The sequence below is a fragment of the Arachis duranensis genome, chromosome 2, assembly GCF_000817695.3.
Source record: "Arachis duranensis cultivar V14167 chromosome 2, aradu.V14167.gnm2.J7QH, whole genome shotgun sequence".
Taxonomy (NCBI): domain Eukaryota; kingdom Viridiplantae; phylum Streptophyta; class Magnoliopsida; order Fabales; family Fabaceae; genus Arachis; species Arachis duranensis.
In genome coordinates, this window is record NC_029773.3 from 90,270,629 (window position 1) to 90,287,381 (window position 16,753).

The following is a 16,753-nucleotide window of genomic DNA, read 5'->3' on the forward strand; positions in this document are numbered from 1 at the left end:
TAAATTTAAATAAAATTTTAAAAAGATCAAAATAATAAGAATAGAAATCTAATTTTGGTATTTTAGTTCAAATTTTAAAAAATTTACATTTTTTTATATTTATGAATTTAAAATAAAACAATAAATTATTTCTAAAAATTTATTAAAAATTATTATTCGACTCATTAGCATCTAAAAAATTATTATCAAGATTTTTTAACGTTAAGAAGTTATAAAGTATAATACACAGGAATTAAATTTTGAATTTTTTCAGAGTTAAAAATAATAAATAATTATATAATATAAAAAGACCAACTACATTTAAACAATATATAATTTAAAAAATAATTAAAATATTATATTAATTAAATTATAATTTAATTTATGAAACTAAATATAGAACAAACGCTTTGATAACACACTACAAGAAATTACCGGATTAGCGACAGATTTAGCCACCAATTTGGGTGGTTGCTAATAAGAAAATAGCGACCGATTTGTGTACAGGGTCACCAAACCCTCACCAAAGAATATCGGTTGCTAAATAGCGACCAACTTTTCAATCGCTGAATCGGTCACTAATTTGTGACCAGTGTTTCGGTATCCAATTCGCGACCGTAGTTTCGGTCGCTAATTTGGGACCAACATTTTAGTCTCTAATTCGGTCGCTAAGTGTGGACCTGTCAATCAAGCATTTTAGTCTTTTTTTTTTTAAATTATCATTTTTACTAAATTTTTACATTTATACCATCAAATATTGAAAACCCATCAACTAAAAACCTACACTTTTAACACATAAAAGTAAATAACACTTAAACAATAACCAAAATATTATAACACACTTGAACAATAACCAAAATAACTCATCAATTCAATATCATAGACAACAATAATAAGTACGCAACACTCTCATATTACTAATTACATCATTTAAACTCTATTAACTAACTAGCATCACAAACTACTAATCACTCTTCAGACGTACATTCACCATCTTCATCATCTCCTATATTTGTCCAACTTCTAGTTGAGAAATCGGAATTTTAACATTAAGCTTTTTTATCCTATTTAGAAGCTTATCAAGTCTTCTTTCTATCTTTTCCAACCTAGTTTTTAAGTCAGCATTCTCTTCTTGCATTTTCTTCATTATTTCTTCATGTTCTAACATTCGCAACCACTCTTGCATTCTCTTCATTACTTCTTCATGTTCTAACTTTCGCAACCAATCAGATGACTGAGCACTGGAGCCAATTGCAGTGAATTTTATTACAAGTCCATGAATTCTTCCCTTTTTAAATGTGGCTATTTCATACCACACATCCATCTCATTTGGTGCATTACTTCCTTCTTCAGATGCTTCTTGTATAGCCTCTTCTATAGCATTCTTAAATTCATCCCGTCATGCATGCAGAAAATTAAAGTATATGTTAAGTGCTCAACTACAAAGCTCAAAGACTCAATGAAAATTAAATTCATCCTGCCATCTTTGAAAACTAAAAATAAAGCATGTTAAGTAACAATTACAAAGCTCAAAGACTCATTAAGTTCTTGGAGGATTCGGTCAAATAAACAGTTCAAAGTTCACGGTTGCTAATGATAAATGTCAACAGTCATGGGAATTAGTTAGATACTCCACCTATAAAGATAAAGAAAATCAAGTTGCATAGAATCATAACACTGGATTAGCTATGAGCATCACTATACTCATGTTATTGCATAGAATCATAAATGTTCTTTGGTGGTTGATGTTTAACTCCTAAACAAGATATTTTTGCCAAACTAATTTTACTTTAACTAATTTCAGGATGGAAGAGTCATATGCAATTCACTACCAAAATATGGAAATGGAAGTGAAGCAGGAAATGAGAAAGGGTACCTGGTGGGAATGACAACTTGCTACCCTCAACCTGGCTCTATCAAGATCTCTAATGGTGAAGTTTTGACTTTGAAGGTTGACTACAGCAACACTAAGCTGCATAGTGGTGTTATGGGACTTTTCTACCTCCTTGTTGCTGATGACCTCCCACATCACAACAACTAAAACTCATCTCATTTAATTGTTTATATCTTCTATGATATTATTTTAGCATGCCATATGATTTTATAATAAGTTATGGGGTGGGACTTGTAAATAAATGCATATATTCTTTGCGAAGAAGAATATATAATTGTGTTTGTGTGATTTTAGATTACTATCTATGTAATATGTTCTCTTCCTACAACTAATAACAAATAACAGTAATTATGAATATGGCTGATTTTATATTACTAACATGATATTTTCATTCCCTCTTATATTTATAGTTTAATTACAACTTGCAAGGCCTCTCTCTATTGGAATTTCCAAAAAGATGTTACAACTAATGCACATCAGCACCAATACAATATGATGATATTTGCATTCCCTATAAATATTACAACTACAGAGGGGGCATATATGTTGATAAAAAATAACAGAACAGCCCTATGAGCTAAAACACTAGCCCTAATGCAATATTAAAATAATATATACGGAGGGAGAGATATATATTTTGATTAAAATAGACTCACCTGAATATGTTTTGATTTCTTATCCACCCGTGTCTCATCCTTGTGTTTGTGGGTCTTCGCAAACAATTCTAACTGTGTTGGAGTCCTCTTTAATGATTTTTTCTACCAAACATATAAATTAAAAAACTATGAGTATCAACTATCAATTGAAGTGTATAAAATTATAACATAAAAGATCTAAATTTTTCTATAACATCACCATATTAGTTTTGTGTTGGGTAACGGAAATTGGGTCAGCAGTATGAAGAGCCGCTCCAAATCCTCTGCAACTAGATGCTCGATTTGACTTGCCTTGCGCGCTCTTTTCTAGAAACCCAGTGTCAGTATTCCAATAAGCACAGAGAGAATTCCACACATCATCTTCTATCCATTGAGGTTTGACACGACTTGCACGAGCTTTTCCCAACAAACTTTTTAGTAATGCCACACCTCGCCTCTCAAAATTTTTTCGAGCCCAATAAAGATCTGGAGGAAAAAACTGATGTTTGCTCTGGATAATCAACACAAGCAAGAATAGCTATAAGTTTATATATTATATTTTTCAAACTTAGAACTAATTCTTAATCTACCAAAGATTACATGTTTCTCTAAAACCTACTTTGAACTTTTCCCACCAAAATTTCCTAGTAGCATCTGGTATCTTTTTCCACGAAGGCCACGGCTGAGAGTAATGCCCTTTAATGATGTCCGAGATTGCATGAGCCGCGGTAAGTGAAGGTAAAAATCTGTAGATATTACTTAATATCAATCGGAATACAATATAAGAGGTTAACTTCAAAAAATAAAATTATTGTAGTCTTGTATGGTGTTAAGGAAGTAAACTTAGAGTGATAAGGCCCTGTTCTAATAGTAAAAACAGAATAAAATTTATCCTAAATCCAAAAAAATTGTTAAAGGAAGTATATCTATCCCCACAAAACACAAAACAAAATCTGTTGATGACAACAGATCAAGCACCAAAGGAGTGAAATCTTCTTATAGTGGACATCAATAAATTAATGAACAATGGTATATTACAAAGCAGTTTGTCATGGTTAAATGTTAAATATATAAAAAAATACAAAATTAGGGGGAACTCAAGAGTCATTTGTAATTACCAGAAAATGCTATAATACCCTTAAAAACTACTAATAACTAATCAGAAATATATATCATTGAGATTGAGATATATTAATAACTAATAAGACCCATTCAAAACAAATTAATAAAGATTTTCAGGATCTATTTATTTTTTAAGAAATAATAATTAATTTCTTATTCAATCATTATATTCTTTATTATTTATATCTGAATAAGTATCTATTTTCTTATTCTATTAAATAAGTAGTTTAATTGTTATGTACATTTATTCTATATAAACGTACCCTTCTCCTACCAAGTCCAGTTTTGGCTTCCTTGGACTTGTCTCAACATTTGAAGACGCATGTAATGAAGGAAGTGTATTGGCCGTAGCAGATGGAGTAGTGGTAGAATTGGATGTTATTGGTTCTTCTAAACTTTCAGCAAGTCGTGTCAATTTCACCTTTTTTGTTTTATTGTTGGATGTCATCTTTTGTTTTCCTTTTCTTTTGTCACTGTTAGACATCTGCATAATTTCAAATAAAATAAGCACCAACATGTATTATTAATTCAAATAAATGGTTTTTCAGTAAAATCTAATAGTTTTAAGAGTAATTATCCAAATTAGTCCTCAAGAATTTTAAAATCGAACATTTTAGTCCCGAAGAAAAATTAATACACTGATCAATCCCCAAAGTTTTACTTTGGCAGACAAATCAGTCCCCAGTTCATTTCCCGGCAAAGTAATTACCCAAATCAGTCCCCAAAGATTTTAAAAATAAACATTTTAGTCCCAAAAAAAATTAATGTACAAATCAATTCTAACGTTTCACTCTATTAGACANTTGTACAATAATACTATACTATATTTTTTTGCATTTTTTGAAAAAATAATGATAAATTTATTCATTATATATATATAGTCACTCAATAATAATAATAATAATAATAATAATAATAATAATAAAAAAATTATTAAAGATTATTCTACAAGAAATTCAAGGTTAAAACCATTTGCTATTTTTGTATTTAATATAATTAAAAGATGTGCTATGTAAAAAAAAATGTTTGTATTAAAAAATATGTATTAAAAAAATGTATTAAGAATCTAATGAATAAATTTATCATTATTTTTGTCCAAAAAATACAAAAAAATATAGTACAATATTATTGTGCAATTAATAATAGTAATTATTTTATTTTATTTTATTTTTGGACGGAGAACTATTATATCTAACAGATAAAAACGTTGGGGATTGATTTGTACATTAGTTTTTCTTGGGGACTAAAGTGTCCGTTTTTAAAATCTTTGGGGACTGATCTAGGTCTGGGTAATTACTCTGCCGTAAAATGAATTTGGCTACCGGAGTAAAACCTTGGGGATTGATCTGTGTATTAATTTTCCTTGAGAACTAGAATGTCTGATTCTAAAATCCTTGGGGACTGATTTGGGTAATTACTCTAGTTTTAATTACTAGCAAAATACTTTTAATGATATGTTCTATTTATGGAGAAACGTTCAGTTTCCTTCAGGTACTACACAAAACCAACCATAAATCTAATAGTTTTAATTACTAGCAGAATACTTTTAATGCTATGTTCTATCTATGGGGAGCAAATAATAGTTTGATCCAATTACCTTAAACAACGCCGCCGCGCCTTTCCAAGGGATATAGACTGGTATTTTCCCTTCTTCAACCCCCTTATCCATCTTGTCTGACTCATCATCACTGGATTCATCCTGATCTGTCGTGCTACCAGAAAGTTGGCGCCTAGTCATAGTGAAATTGAGGGAGGCATGCCAGGAACGGTAAAACTTGAAGCAAGAAGCTCTCAATGCTCGATTCCTAAGAAAGAATTCGCACGATTAAAGACAAATAGAGAAAGGAAAAGGAAGAGGAAGAGATTAGGGTTAGGATTAGAGAAGCTCGATGAAAAGCCCACATATGTGACGGAGAAAGATCTGAAACAGGAAGACGGAAGTTTGACTTGAAGTCTTCATCCCTAGTTAAAACCCTTTTGGAAGTTCCAGAATCATCTTCCACCCAAGTAGCTGATACTGATTTGGAGTAAGAAGCTCTCAATACTCGATTCCTATAGAAAGAACTCGCACGATTAAACAATCAGCCCCTAAGAGGCTAAGACAAATAGAGAGAAAGGAAGAGGAAGAAGACAGTTACCTGAGAGGAAGACAACGAAGGGCCCACATCTTTCTCGTTGAAAGAAGACGACGGAAGTCTTGATTCTTGAACCTGAAATTAGTAAAAGAAATTAATTCTCAAATGCAAGGTTCTGAGAACCGAACCGATTATCAAACCGCTCTAATCACTGGTTCACTAATTTATTGGTCCAATCGGTCCAACCGTAATTCAACCGAAAAAACTGTTTTAAAATAAAATAATAAATAAATTATAAATATACATACTAAAATATAATTATAGTCTAATATAAATCTTAAAATATTTTCCAAATTTAAAAACACTACATGAAATGTCATCAATCAAAACCATATGATCTTATCAAAATACAAACTCAAGTTTTTTTTAAACACTCTTCAAATATATGTTTAATGTTCCCAAGCACTTCTGTCATCATCATCTTCAATTTTACACTCATCACTCAGTTAAACAATTCATGACCCTAATTCTCTATGATTTCTTTTGGAAAAATAAAATCCCGTTCAAGAAGGAAATCATAGCTATAAGTAATTGAGAATATTTGTCAAACTCAGCACCAAGACATAGAACAAGTATACATATAGAGCAATACCAAACAATCCAATTCTCAATTCCATGAATCATAAACAAAAAGGTATCTAAAATATCCATAGAATCAATCAAATTCAGCATTAAAACATATCAAAAACCAAATTTTGCAGTTAAACAGAATAAAGTAAAGATGGGATTTATACTCAAATTCCCCTTAATCTTAAACCATGTCTTGGCACATACTTTGTGAGCAGCAACAAAATCATCTTTACAAGCACAAACCCAATTCAATTGGAACATCAGACTCAGAACTATCACTCTCCAAACCTATGTGACAAATTCTACAATCCCTCTCCAAATCATCTTTATTAATAATATTAACATAGCCAACTAATAAATGGATATTGAAGCTTTAAACTTTATTTAACAACAAGCTGTAACATGGCTCAAATAACAAATTAACTAATTTAATTAATACACAACTCCAAACACAGCAATAATCTGCTTCATACACTCCTCAAAAGCAGTCCCAAATCATTTACAATAACAGTGAACTATGCTTCATAAACTACTCAAATTATCAAAATCAGAAACATGAAACACATTATTTAGAATCTACAGAGACATACCAATTTCAAGAAATGCATAATTGGCACAATTTATCAAAGCATGGCAAAGCTAAATTCTCAGAAAAATTTTAATTGAACACAAAAACACAGCACAACGGTCAACGAGCACAGCAGCGAAGAAGACACAAGACAGGCATACCCCACATGCAACACTTAGTTTCAAAGGATTCAAGCCTGAAGACCCCATCACCTTCTGCGGATGAATGATCAGAATCATTAACAATGAAGTAATTCACAGTAAAAACAGCAAGATTCACAGATTAATTAACACTTATTCAACAGTTATTCAACCCATAACAAGTTTACAGATTAACTAACAACAATTATTCCACAATTATTATTAAAAAAGAATACCTAGAAGCTAGAAGCCCTAGAACAGAGCAGAGCAGATCCTAAGCAAGAGGGGGACAAGGGCACGACCGAAGGGATGACAGGTGGAACAGAGATAGCGCCGGCGACGATGGAACAGAGCTGCGCGACGGTGCTAGTTACAGATACAGTGTTCTAGTTCCAGGGTTTAGTTGCAGATTCATAATAGGGGAGAAAGAGAAAGAGAAACTTACAGATCTAGTGATTTGCAGGATGCAGAGACAGCGACGGACTCACAACGACAGCGACGGCGAAAGCGACGGCGACGGCGACGGGCTCACGGCGAAGCTTTGCTCTCAGATGCAGGACGGTTGCAAAGCTCTTCTCTCAGACAGAAAACGGCGGCAAAGCAAAAATAATTAAAATATTTTTTTTATAAATTCAATTTAAAAATATAATAAATATGTTTGTTTTATACATTTTCATCTAATATAATTATTTCTAAGCAAGGGGACTTCTCTTTATTTGTGGGTGTTAATGTTTTTTATAGACGAACCACGCGAATTTTGATAAGGGAAAGAATGAGGAGCGAATGAAATATTTATACAATGTGTACAATGGAAGTTTATGGAGTATTAGAGATATAATCATCAATGTTACCTTTTTTCATCAGTTGAAGCTTTAGGGATGAGTGGTATCATGACATGGTATTAGAGCCTTAGATCCGAAAGGTCAAGAGTTTGATTCTTGGTGAATTTCAAAATCAGTTTAATTTTTTCATAATACTCTATTGAGTAAGTTTGAAATGTTGTGTAGTTGAAAAATAAATTTCTTGAGCTAAATTTGATGTTATTTGAAGGAATAATGATAAGAGACTTATATAAGTAGTTAAAATAGTATGAAATTTGAATATTTGTAATATAAAATTTATTATGATTAATAATATTATTATGACATTTGTAATATGGATGTTTATTATATTTAATGAGTTATTTATAGAAATTAATAAATTAATTATTGGGTTATAAATTTATTATATTATTTATAACGGTAACATATAATAAATATAGGGATACGGATTCGATGTTTTTGACTTTTTGTAGATTACAAATTTAGTTAGATACTATTAATTTCTAATTATTATCATTGGTAAATTTGTAACCTAATTTGTATATATTTCTATTACTTGTATATATATATATTTTGCTGATTTTAAAAATAATAGTTAATTTGACAAAAATTGAGTGATTGATTCTAAAATTTTGTCAAGCAATATTGTTAACATGGTATTAATAAGAGGAAAAAAATATTTTAAAAAATAATATGAATAAACTTAGCTATTTATTTTTTATATATTAAGAATAGATAGATTGTTAAACCAGTTAAATAATATTTATCATAATAAAAAATAAATAAAAAATAAAACTAGTTAATTCATAGTTGGCGAAGTAAAAAAGAGTAGACTTGTTAACGTACCAAAAAGAAAGATATTTAATTCGATTGATAGTCGTTAATATCATACCAAAAGTCCAAAACTAACATGTTTGCAAAGAAAAACAAAATGATAATAGAAAAATTTATAATATTTTTTAGTACAGTTTATAAATCAAATAAAATTTAAAGTGAATAAATCTACTATTAATTTTATGAGTAAAGTAACAATTATATCTGGAGTATTTCGATTTTAGATTAATTAGTCTTTGAAAAAAAATATGTCAATTAAATCCTCTATGATAATAAACAGTAGACATGTTATGCCTTTCCGTCAATAAATAATGTGAAACAAAATAAAGCTGTCCATATGTTTCATTGTTTTGTTATCTGCAATAACGTCATCGGTTACTATCTCATGAGCATGAAAACAACGCCATTTTGGATAATGAAGCATTTAGTATCTTCTAAGTTTTCATATAACCCTTATCAACTGCTCTAGATTTATCATAAATCTTAACGAAGAAAGTGGCGTTGACTCTAAAAGTTGTTATTTTTATGACGATAACAGACATGTCATTATAGTTAAGAGTATATATAAACACCATTGTTTGTTATTTTAGAGGACCTAATTAATACTTTTTTTTCAGAGACTAATTAATCCAAAGTCAAAATTTTCAAGACCTACTTGTCACTTTAGTGGAATTTTATTTTGAATTATTTATCATATTTATTTTAATGTGCCTTTTTTCCTCTCTCAAACCATATCATAGCTTTGCCAATGAGTTATAACTCAAATAGCATAGTCTTCCCATACTCATCTAAGAAATCGCGGGCTCGAGTCTCCTTATCATGGGTAAAAAAAACTATATCATAGCTTTGTTTCTCTCACCATTCACTACCAACGTTCATTCATTTTATGGACTCCTCTAAAGCTAAGATGGTCTAGGTCAAGAGTTTACTTTTGTTATACGAAGAATATAAAAAGTTTTACACAGTTAAGTAGTTAATTAATTAAATTCATGCGTTTAGCTGACCTTTAAGTAATGAATTTGAAAATTAGTTATTTTTGTTGCTGTGACAATATGTGATTAGTTATCTATATAAAATTCTTTTACAATGCATGAAAATTAAATACCTAAATCAAACCAGAAAAATAGTCACTTATGGAGGAAGCCTGTTCAGACAGTTGCACAAAGTCTATGCATGGTTAATTGGTAATATCTTAATAATACAATATTTGTAAGAGGCCCAACAACTATGTTTAGCTATGTTACATATTGATACTTAATAAATCTTAGTCCTTAGCTAACACTACAAGGAAAATTATGCAGCACTATCAATAGTCGAAGAAGATTTTTGCAATAAAGACTAGGTGTGAATTATTTTTAATTTATCCTAATGAGAATTAAACAAGAGATTGGAACTTTGATGCACTTTTTCTTATACATGTGACATTCTGCTGGTTAACTTCCATCTACTTCTATATACAACTACTTCCTCTGAATATTTTATTTGAAGCATAGCTAGATACAACCTTATGCAATGAAGATCTAGTGCAAAATCTAATCAAAGAAGTGGTCAATAGAAATGTGTGATGGATCCTTCTCAAGTTCAATAGCTTCAACTGCAAAGCTTCTACCTTTCAAGAACCAACTATACCATTTTGCAGAGAGTTTTGGGTATCTCTTCAACTCTGGATCGTTTCGATCAACATAGTATAGACCAAAGCTTGATTCATATCCATCCAGTAACTCAAATAAATCAATGAAAGACCATGCAATATACCCCTTTAAATTTGACCCATTTCTGCAAAAAAAAAAATTGGTACAACAGAAAATTAGAGACCATATGACCAATGTACACTTTCTGGATGACAAGTAGAATGGAAGTGATCAAAATTTTGCTTTTCAAAAATTAGATTAACCATAATCAATTGATAGAAAAGGATTCAAAAGTAATAAGTTTTTTCTATAACTTGAAAACAGAACAACAATTTTGCTTTTGGAGAAATAATTATCATAATGCATCCAAGCTCAAAATAGTTTTTGCTTTTGATGAAACCAATTCCAAAGAATTTAATTTTAGCATAGTATTAGAGGCATGCTTTGTAAAGCTTATCTAAATGCACCTCCATACCTCAAGGAATGAAGTGTGGCACCAATATATCCTTGCAAGTATTTCACTCTTGACACATCTTGTAATGATGCATTGCTTGCTGTCCTTTGACCTGACCACACAAAATGCAAGCAAAGTCTTTATCAACAACAAGCCATTGTTATGAGCAAGAAACACGATTGAAATGCAGAATGTCTTGTAATATCAAGTTGCTTTATCTTATCACAAGAAGATATGTTTTCCCTTAAAAACATAGATTGCAGATAAAGAGAGAGAGATATACCATTTTCATAAATGAACATTGGGGGGTTGCCATAATTGAGCTTGAAATGATTCAGTTCTTCAATCAGACCCCACGGTTCAATAGGGTACTGAGTCAAGCAAAGAAAGTTAGTCATACAGCAAAGTAACCAAAAAACTGAATCAAATAATTATGTGAAACCTTGTTTTCTTTTAGATCATTACCTCAGCATTTGCAAACAAATCAGATCCATCTACAAAACCAGTAAAATCCTAGTTATTCACCTTCATCCACCAATCATTCAAAAAAGAATCAGATGAATGACTGTGTGAAACAATGATAATTGTTAGAGAAAAATGCTAAATAATACCAAAGTTCAGCCAGTTGTAAATTACACAAAAGAATGAGAAAAACATAAGCGATGCAATTAGTATTTCAAGCTTATAGAACAACTCCAGTCTCTCAACTCCAGTCTCTTACTAGATTCACTAGAATTAAACATAGCTACGCAATGAATTACTTACGCATAAGCACAGCCATATCTGCACTGAAATCTCTCAGATTGCTCTCCAGAACCAAGGAATTATCTGTGATATTAAGATTTGTGTAGTGAATTAAACCTATGAAGTCATATGAACCCTTAACTAGTTTTGATTCACGATCTGTGAAGGTTGGAATTCTTGTGCCTGCAATTTTCTTCATGGAAGTGGGATAGTCTCCATGCAGCAAGGGCTCCATCACCCTGAAATAGCACATAAATTTTGCAATATGTTTCACATTATATCATAGCCATAGCTCAAATTTCATGGGAGAAGCCTTGAAGAACTTCTTCGCAAAAGGAGACTCTGAAGTGCAAAATTGCTAGAAAGCCAAAAATTTTGCTCAAAATTTAGAATACTTATGGCATATAATATGTTAGACTCTGGTATGAGCGCCCGAATCATACCACCATTTTTTTCTTGCCATATTGAATTCTACTAACTAAAAATTCATGTTCAGAACCAGAGTTAATATCAAACAAAAGTATAAATATGTCCAGTGAAGGAAATCAAATTTTGGGCCTACTTGGAACTGAGAATAAGGGTGACCTTGAGCGTAAAACGAACTAGTTTGTAGGGTGTATAACTTACCAACCAACAAAAAAATCACGGGCTCTTTGTGCTGCTAGTATGTCTTTTTCAGTAGTTGTATTGGGGAAGAACCCAAATGAGTACACAGAGATACCAACAAATCCATTTTGTTTCTCCTGCAAGGTATAAGTGAAGTGCCTATCAAATAATGTAAACATTTTTTGCCAACAAAATTTCCTTTGAGCAAGAAGATTAAAATTTGATATAAACATTAGCAGGTCAAGAGCAAATATAAGGATCAGATGTCTCAATAAGTTGAAGCTCTTGATACTTAAAAAGTGAAAACAGAGAAATAGAAATGACCATCTGAAATTGTGTATATATATATATAAAAACAAAAAGCAGAACTGAAAATGCAAAGTACGAAAAAAAGGTTAGGCATGATACCTTATATTTTGTCCTATACAATCTTACAGCTGAAGAATGTGCTAACAAAATATGGTGAAGTGCCAAGTAGGGTTCAGTTGTTGAGTTGCCACGTTTGCTTTTGTTAACACAAAATGGAGGAGAACAATGATGTGGTGGACCGTTTCCCTGATCATAACCACCCAGGGAAAACACATTTGGCTCATTGATAGTAATCCAGTAAGAGACCCTGTCACCAAACTCTCTAAAACACACATCTGCATAGTTTGTGAAGTCTCTTCTGCATTCAAATACACCAAATAGTTTTTCCATTAATATTTTGTAAAAGTATGCATATGGTTGCTATAAAGCACAATTGTTAGACTAGCCATAGTTTTTACCAGCATAAAAATGTGAAAGGCCTAGGATCATATGAAGAAGCTAAGCAAGATGAAAATAGCAATAAGAAATTAAAGGGGACTAGAGGATTGAAAGGATAGTACCAATACCAAGGTACATAACTAGAATTTAGTTCTTAGTAGCTCTCCAGAATGAATATTCTGAGTGAAAATAGTTGTTAATGCAAAATAAGCTTCATAAACTAATGTCAACAACATTATGGTGCAGGAGATCAAGAGAGTACATGATTTTACGGCTAATCCATCCTCCATATTCATCTTCAAGAGCCTGTGGAAAATCAAAGTTGTGTAGAGTCACATGTGGTTGGATTCCTGGTCATGGCACAACAATGGCCTAAATCAGTTGAAGAAACAGAACATATTGGAAGTAAATTTTCCAAAACAAGGTTTTGTTTCTCAAATTTAAAATTCATATCAAACCATTGCTGATGAGCTCATTGATGAGATTGTTGTAGAACTCTAGTGCCTTGGGGTTGACAGGTCCTCTACCATCTGAGGAGAAAGATCATTATTCACAAATGCATTAAGAAAAGTGTTATTGGAGAAAGAAAGAGAGTTAATTAAGCATTCAATATTTCAATGTATCTCATCATATATACAGGTTTCAGAATTATATACTTGGAATCAATCTTGACCAAGAAATGGAGAATCTATAGGCTTCAAGGCCTGATTCCACCATGAGCTTCACATCTTCCTGCATTACATATTTCCAAAGACACAATTGAATTGTTAAAACTCCATTCAGAACTTTCAACAAACAGGTGAACTACAAGAAATGCATTGTAGGAAACAGGAATGTAAATTGAAGCTAGGCTGCTAGGGGCCATTTCTATTGACCTTATATTTGTGGTATCCATCACAAGCTACATCTCCATTTTGTCCACCATGAACATACCCTGAAAATTTAAAAATAACACCATGAGTGCATTATTAAAAACAGAAATTGTAATTCCCAATTTTTTCATCACTATTTTCTCAGTTTACTTCAAAAACATTTTCTTAATTATAAAAAATGGTTAAGGATTCCATTAAGTAAATTACGAACTGTTAATTAATAGTACACAACTTTGGAAAATGATTATTGTTTTCTATTTTCAAAATTCAAATCCAAGATTATTCGTTGAAGGACCAAAGCTACCATGATCATTATGTTAATTTAATTATTTCTTTTATGTATTTTTCTTTTGTATTTTTTTAAAGAGTTTAATTTTTCTGCGTACAATCACAACTATTTTCTTAAATGACCATTTATGCTATTAATGTAAAAGATAGTTATTTACTTATTTTTACTAATGTAACATTTATGTGATTGAATGCAAATATAAAATGGTTTTACACTGACAAAATTAAATTCCTTTTTGAAAAGAAAAACAATAATGAAATTTTAATTATTTCATAAACAATGGAACCACAATATGAAGTATGAACCTTAAACAGAAACAGTATCTAACAGTATTAATTTCATGATGATGGTGTTGATGGGCCCATTGTACTATATTATTTAGGGAAGTTATTTATCCATAGTTTTGGTACCAACTGGACCTAGCCCTAGTACATTTCATTCACATGCAAACACAGTACAAATCTGGCACTGCACTTAGCTTTCCTATTATTATTAAATTTATAAATTTATTTCATTACTATATATCTTAATTTTAAGGGTAATTAGATTTTTATTTTTTACTTTATCAAATTTTTTATTTTAGAATAATTTGATATAGAAAAGTATATCAATTATTACATATTGAGAGAGAGAGAGAGAGAGAGAGAGAGAGAGAGAGAGAGAGAGAGAGAGAGAGAGAGAATTTTACTCATACTTGAGTGAGCATATGCAAGTTGAATTAAAATAGTTATTATTTGTTAAATTCCAACGACTATGATATGTCAACTCTATATATATGGCATCTATTGTATATAATATATTCTCTAAATTTTAATAGGAAAATAAAATTTAGGAAACCATCATCATTGAGTACACCATTCTAAAATGTTGAGACTAATTCAAAGTTATCCAGGTTCTAATTAAACACATGATTTAAGTGACTTTTTCTACTCCCCATATTTATAGTTTGGAACTACGGACATTTTTATTAATACAAGAGTGTTCATATTATATACAGAGAAATAAGAGTGTTTCATATAACAAGAGTGTTCATATTATATATAAGAGTGTTCATAACATAAACTGTAATTTTAACCACGATTTAAGTTTTGACTATTTTCAAAAATGTATTACTCCCCGTTCTTAATAATATTAGATAGAGTCCTTGTACTTCTAATTGAATTTGAATTTGAAAACAAATATTACAACTTATGAAATTACTTATTCCAAAGATTTAAAAAATAAATCTATTTTTGGTCCTTATTTTTTAATGTAGAACCAGATGTATTTGAAAAAGTTTTGATGACTAAGAAGAGGCTAAATATCACAATACTAACATTATAATTCAGCAATTTTCGTTAACTCTTGACAGAAAAATTTACAGAAAGAGTGATTTGTGTATTTTATAGTTAGAGATCGGTTTGTCATTTTTTATCCTTAGAGGACAATTTGTAAAAACACAATAAACAGAAAAAAAAAAGTTTTACTCAAATTTAAATGATTAAATTAAAATACATGAATAATTATATGAATAATTATATATCTAACGCTACAGAAGAAATTGAAACAAACCATCATGAGCATAAGTATCCCAAACACTGGGAGTTCTTCCATCTTCATCGGCAGCTCCTTCCCACTATATATATTCATATAATAAGATTTGAGAATAAAAGAAATTATTAGAAGAGAAGAAAGGGGATAGATCACAAACCTGGTAAGCAGATGTTCCAGAACCAAAGACAAAATCATTTGGGAAGTCATGTCTTGTGATTCTGAACTTTTCAGCACTATCAACTCCCAAAACCAAGTTTAGAAGAACCATAAAACCAATAATAATAACAAGGCTCAAAGGCTCTTTATTGTTCTCCATCACCTTCACCAACTAAATTATTAAATCTTTGATTCCTAGTTTTTTCTTTGATCATGTAGTTGGTGTCCTGGCCTCATATATTGGCATTCATTCCCTGCATTCATATACATAATATATAAGTACCAAAGTGGACATGAAAAAGTCAACATTTATCTCTTGATGTTATCATAAGATATATCATTTTTATTTTTATTTTTTTGGTGTGTAGATGAAAAGGGTATATAATATGTGAAGTTCATGATGACTCTAATGTTTTGTCTTTTGGGGGAAAAAAAGTTTATTATTACAATATACAGCTATGCATACCAAATTTGGTATAACGAGTAACAACTATTTTTATGATAAATGTGATATGAAATCTTGCGCTTTTTTATTTTTTACAATGGAAAAGAAGGTGTGTTTTATTGGATTATAGAGATAAGAGGTGTATCACAAAATTGTAGAAGAGAATAAAAAAATTGGAGAGTGAAATTTAAAAAATTACAAATTAGAGGGTCGAATTTAAAAAATGACAAATCTAATTCTTAAATTTATATTTATATTATAATTTTTTATTTTTTTAAAATCACAAATCTGATGTTTATAATTTTTTTTTAATCACAAATTTAAGAATCAAATTTGTGTATGGATAAAATTTTATTATAAAATCTGATCCTTAAATTTTTTATTTCCACATTAAATTTTAATCACAAATTTAAGAATCAAATTTGTGTATGGATAAAATTTTATTATAAAATCTGATCCTTAAATTTTTTATTTCCACATTAAAAAAAAAACACTCAATCTATCCACATTAACGAAAACACATCATATTTATTCATTTAAAAAAAAGTCAAAATTTTTATCTTTATAAAAAAAATATT

The 16,753-nt window shown here is 30.3% G+C and overlaps 2 protein-coding genes across 4 annotated transcripts; both read right to left on the minus strand.

Moving 5' to 3' along the window:
- Nucleotides 1-829: 829 nt before the first annotated feature.
- LOC107475953 (uncharacterized) lies at nt 830-7,639 on the minus strand. 3 transcript variants are annotated; one of them, XM_052257558.1, is made up of 11 exons: nt 7,489-7,639; nt 7,280-7,396; nt 7,065-7,118; nt 5,769-5,840; nt 5,533-5,682; nt 5,228-5,435; nt 3,894-4,114; nt 3,128-3,254; nt 2,729-3,019; nt 2,530-2,631; nt 830-1,363 (listed from the first exon to the last, which is right to left on the minus strand). In XM_052257558.1, exons 4-11 carry the CDS (start codon nt 5,795-5,797, stop codon nt 986-988), a joined length of 1,506 nt encoding a protein of 501 aa, XP_052113518.1. In that variant the 5' UTR covers nt 5,798-5,840; nt 7,065-7,118; nt 7,280-7,396; nt 7,489-7,639; the 3' UTR covers nt 830-985. The 3 variants fall into 3 exon arrangements, with proteins under 3 accessions (XP_052113518.1, XP_052113517.1, XP_020991707.1); XM_052257557.1 differs by lacking the exon at nt 7,065-7,118; XM_021136048.2 differs by lacking the exons at nt 7,065-7,118; nt 7,280-7,396.
- A 2,215-nt stretch (nt 7,640-9,854) lies between these two features.
- LOC107475949 (hydroxyisourate hydrolase) lies at nt 9,855-16,044 on the minus strand. Its single transcript, XM_016095651.3, has 13 exons — nt 15,732-16,044; nt 15,593-15,656; nt 13,756-13,814; nt 13,537-13,612; nt 13,339-13,410; nt 13,143-13,230; nt 12,542-12,800; nt 12,155-12,270; nt 11,549-11,766; nt 11,249-11,277; nt 11,067-11,154; nt 10,805-10,895; nt 9,855-10,474 (listed from the first exon to the last, which is right to left on the minus strand). The coding sequence occupies exons 1-13, from the start codon at nt 15,888-15,890 to the stop codon at nt 10,231-10,233; spliced, it is 1,563 nt and encodes a 520-aa protein (XP_015951137.2). The 5' UTR covers nt 15,891-16,044; the 3' UTR covers nt 9,855-10,230.
- Between the last annotated feature and the right edge of the window lie 709 nt (nt 16,045-16,753).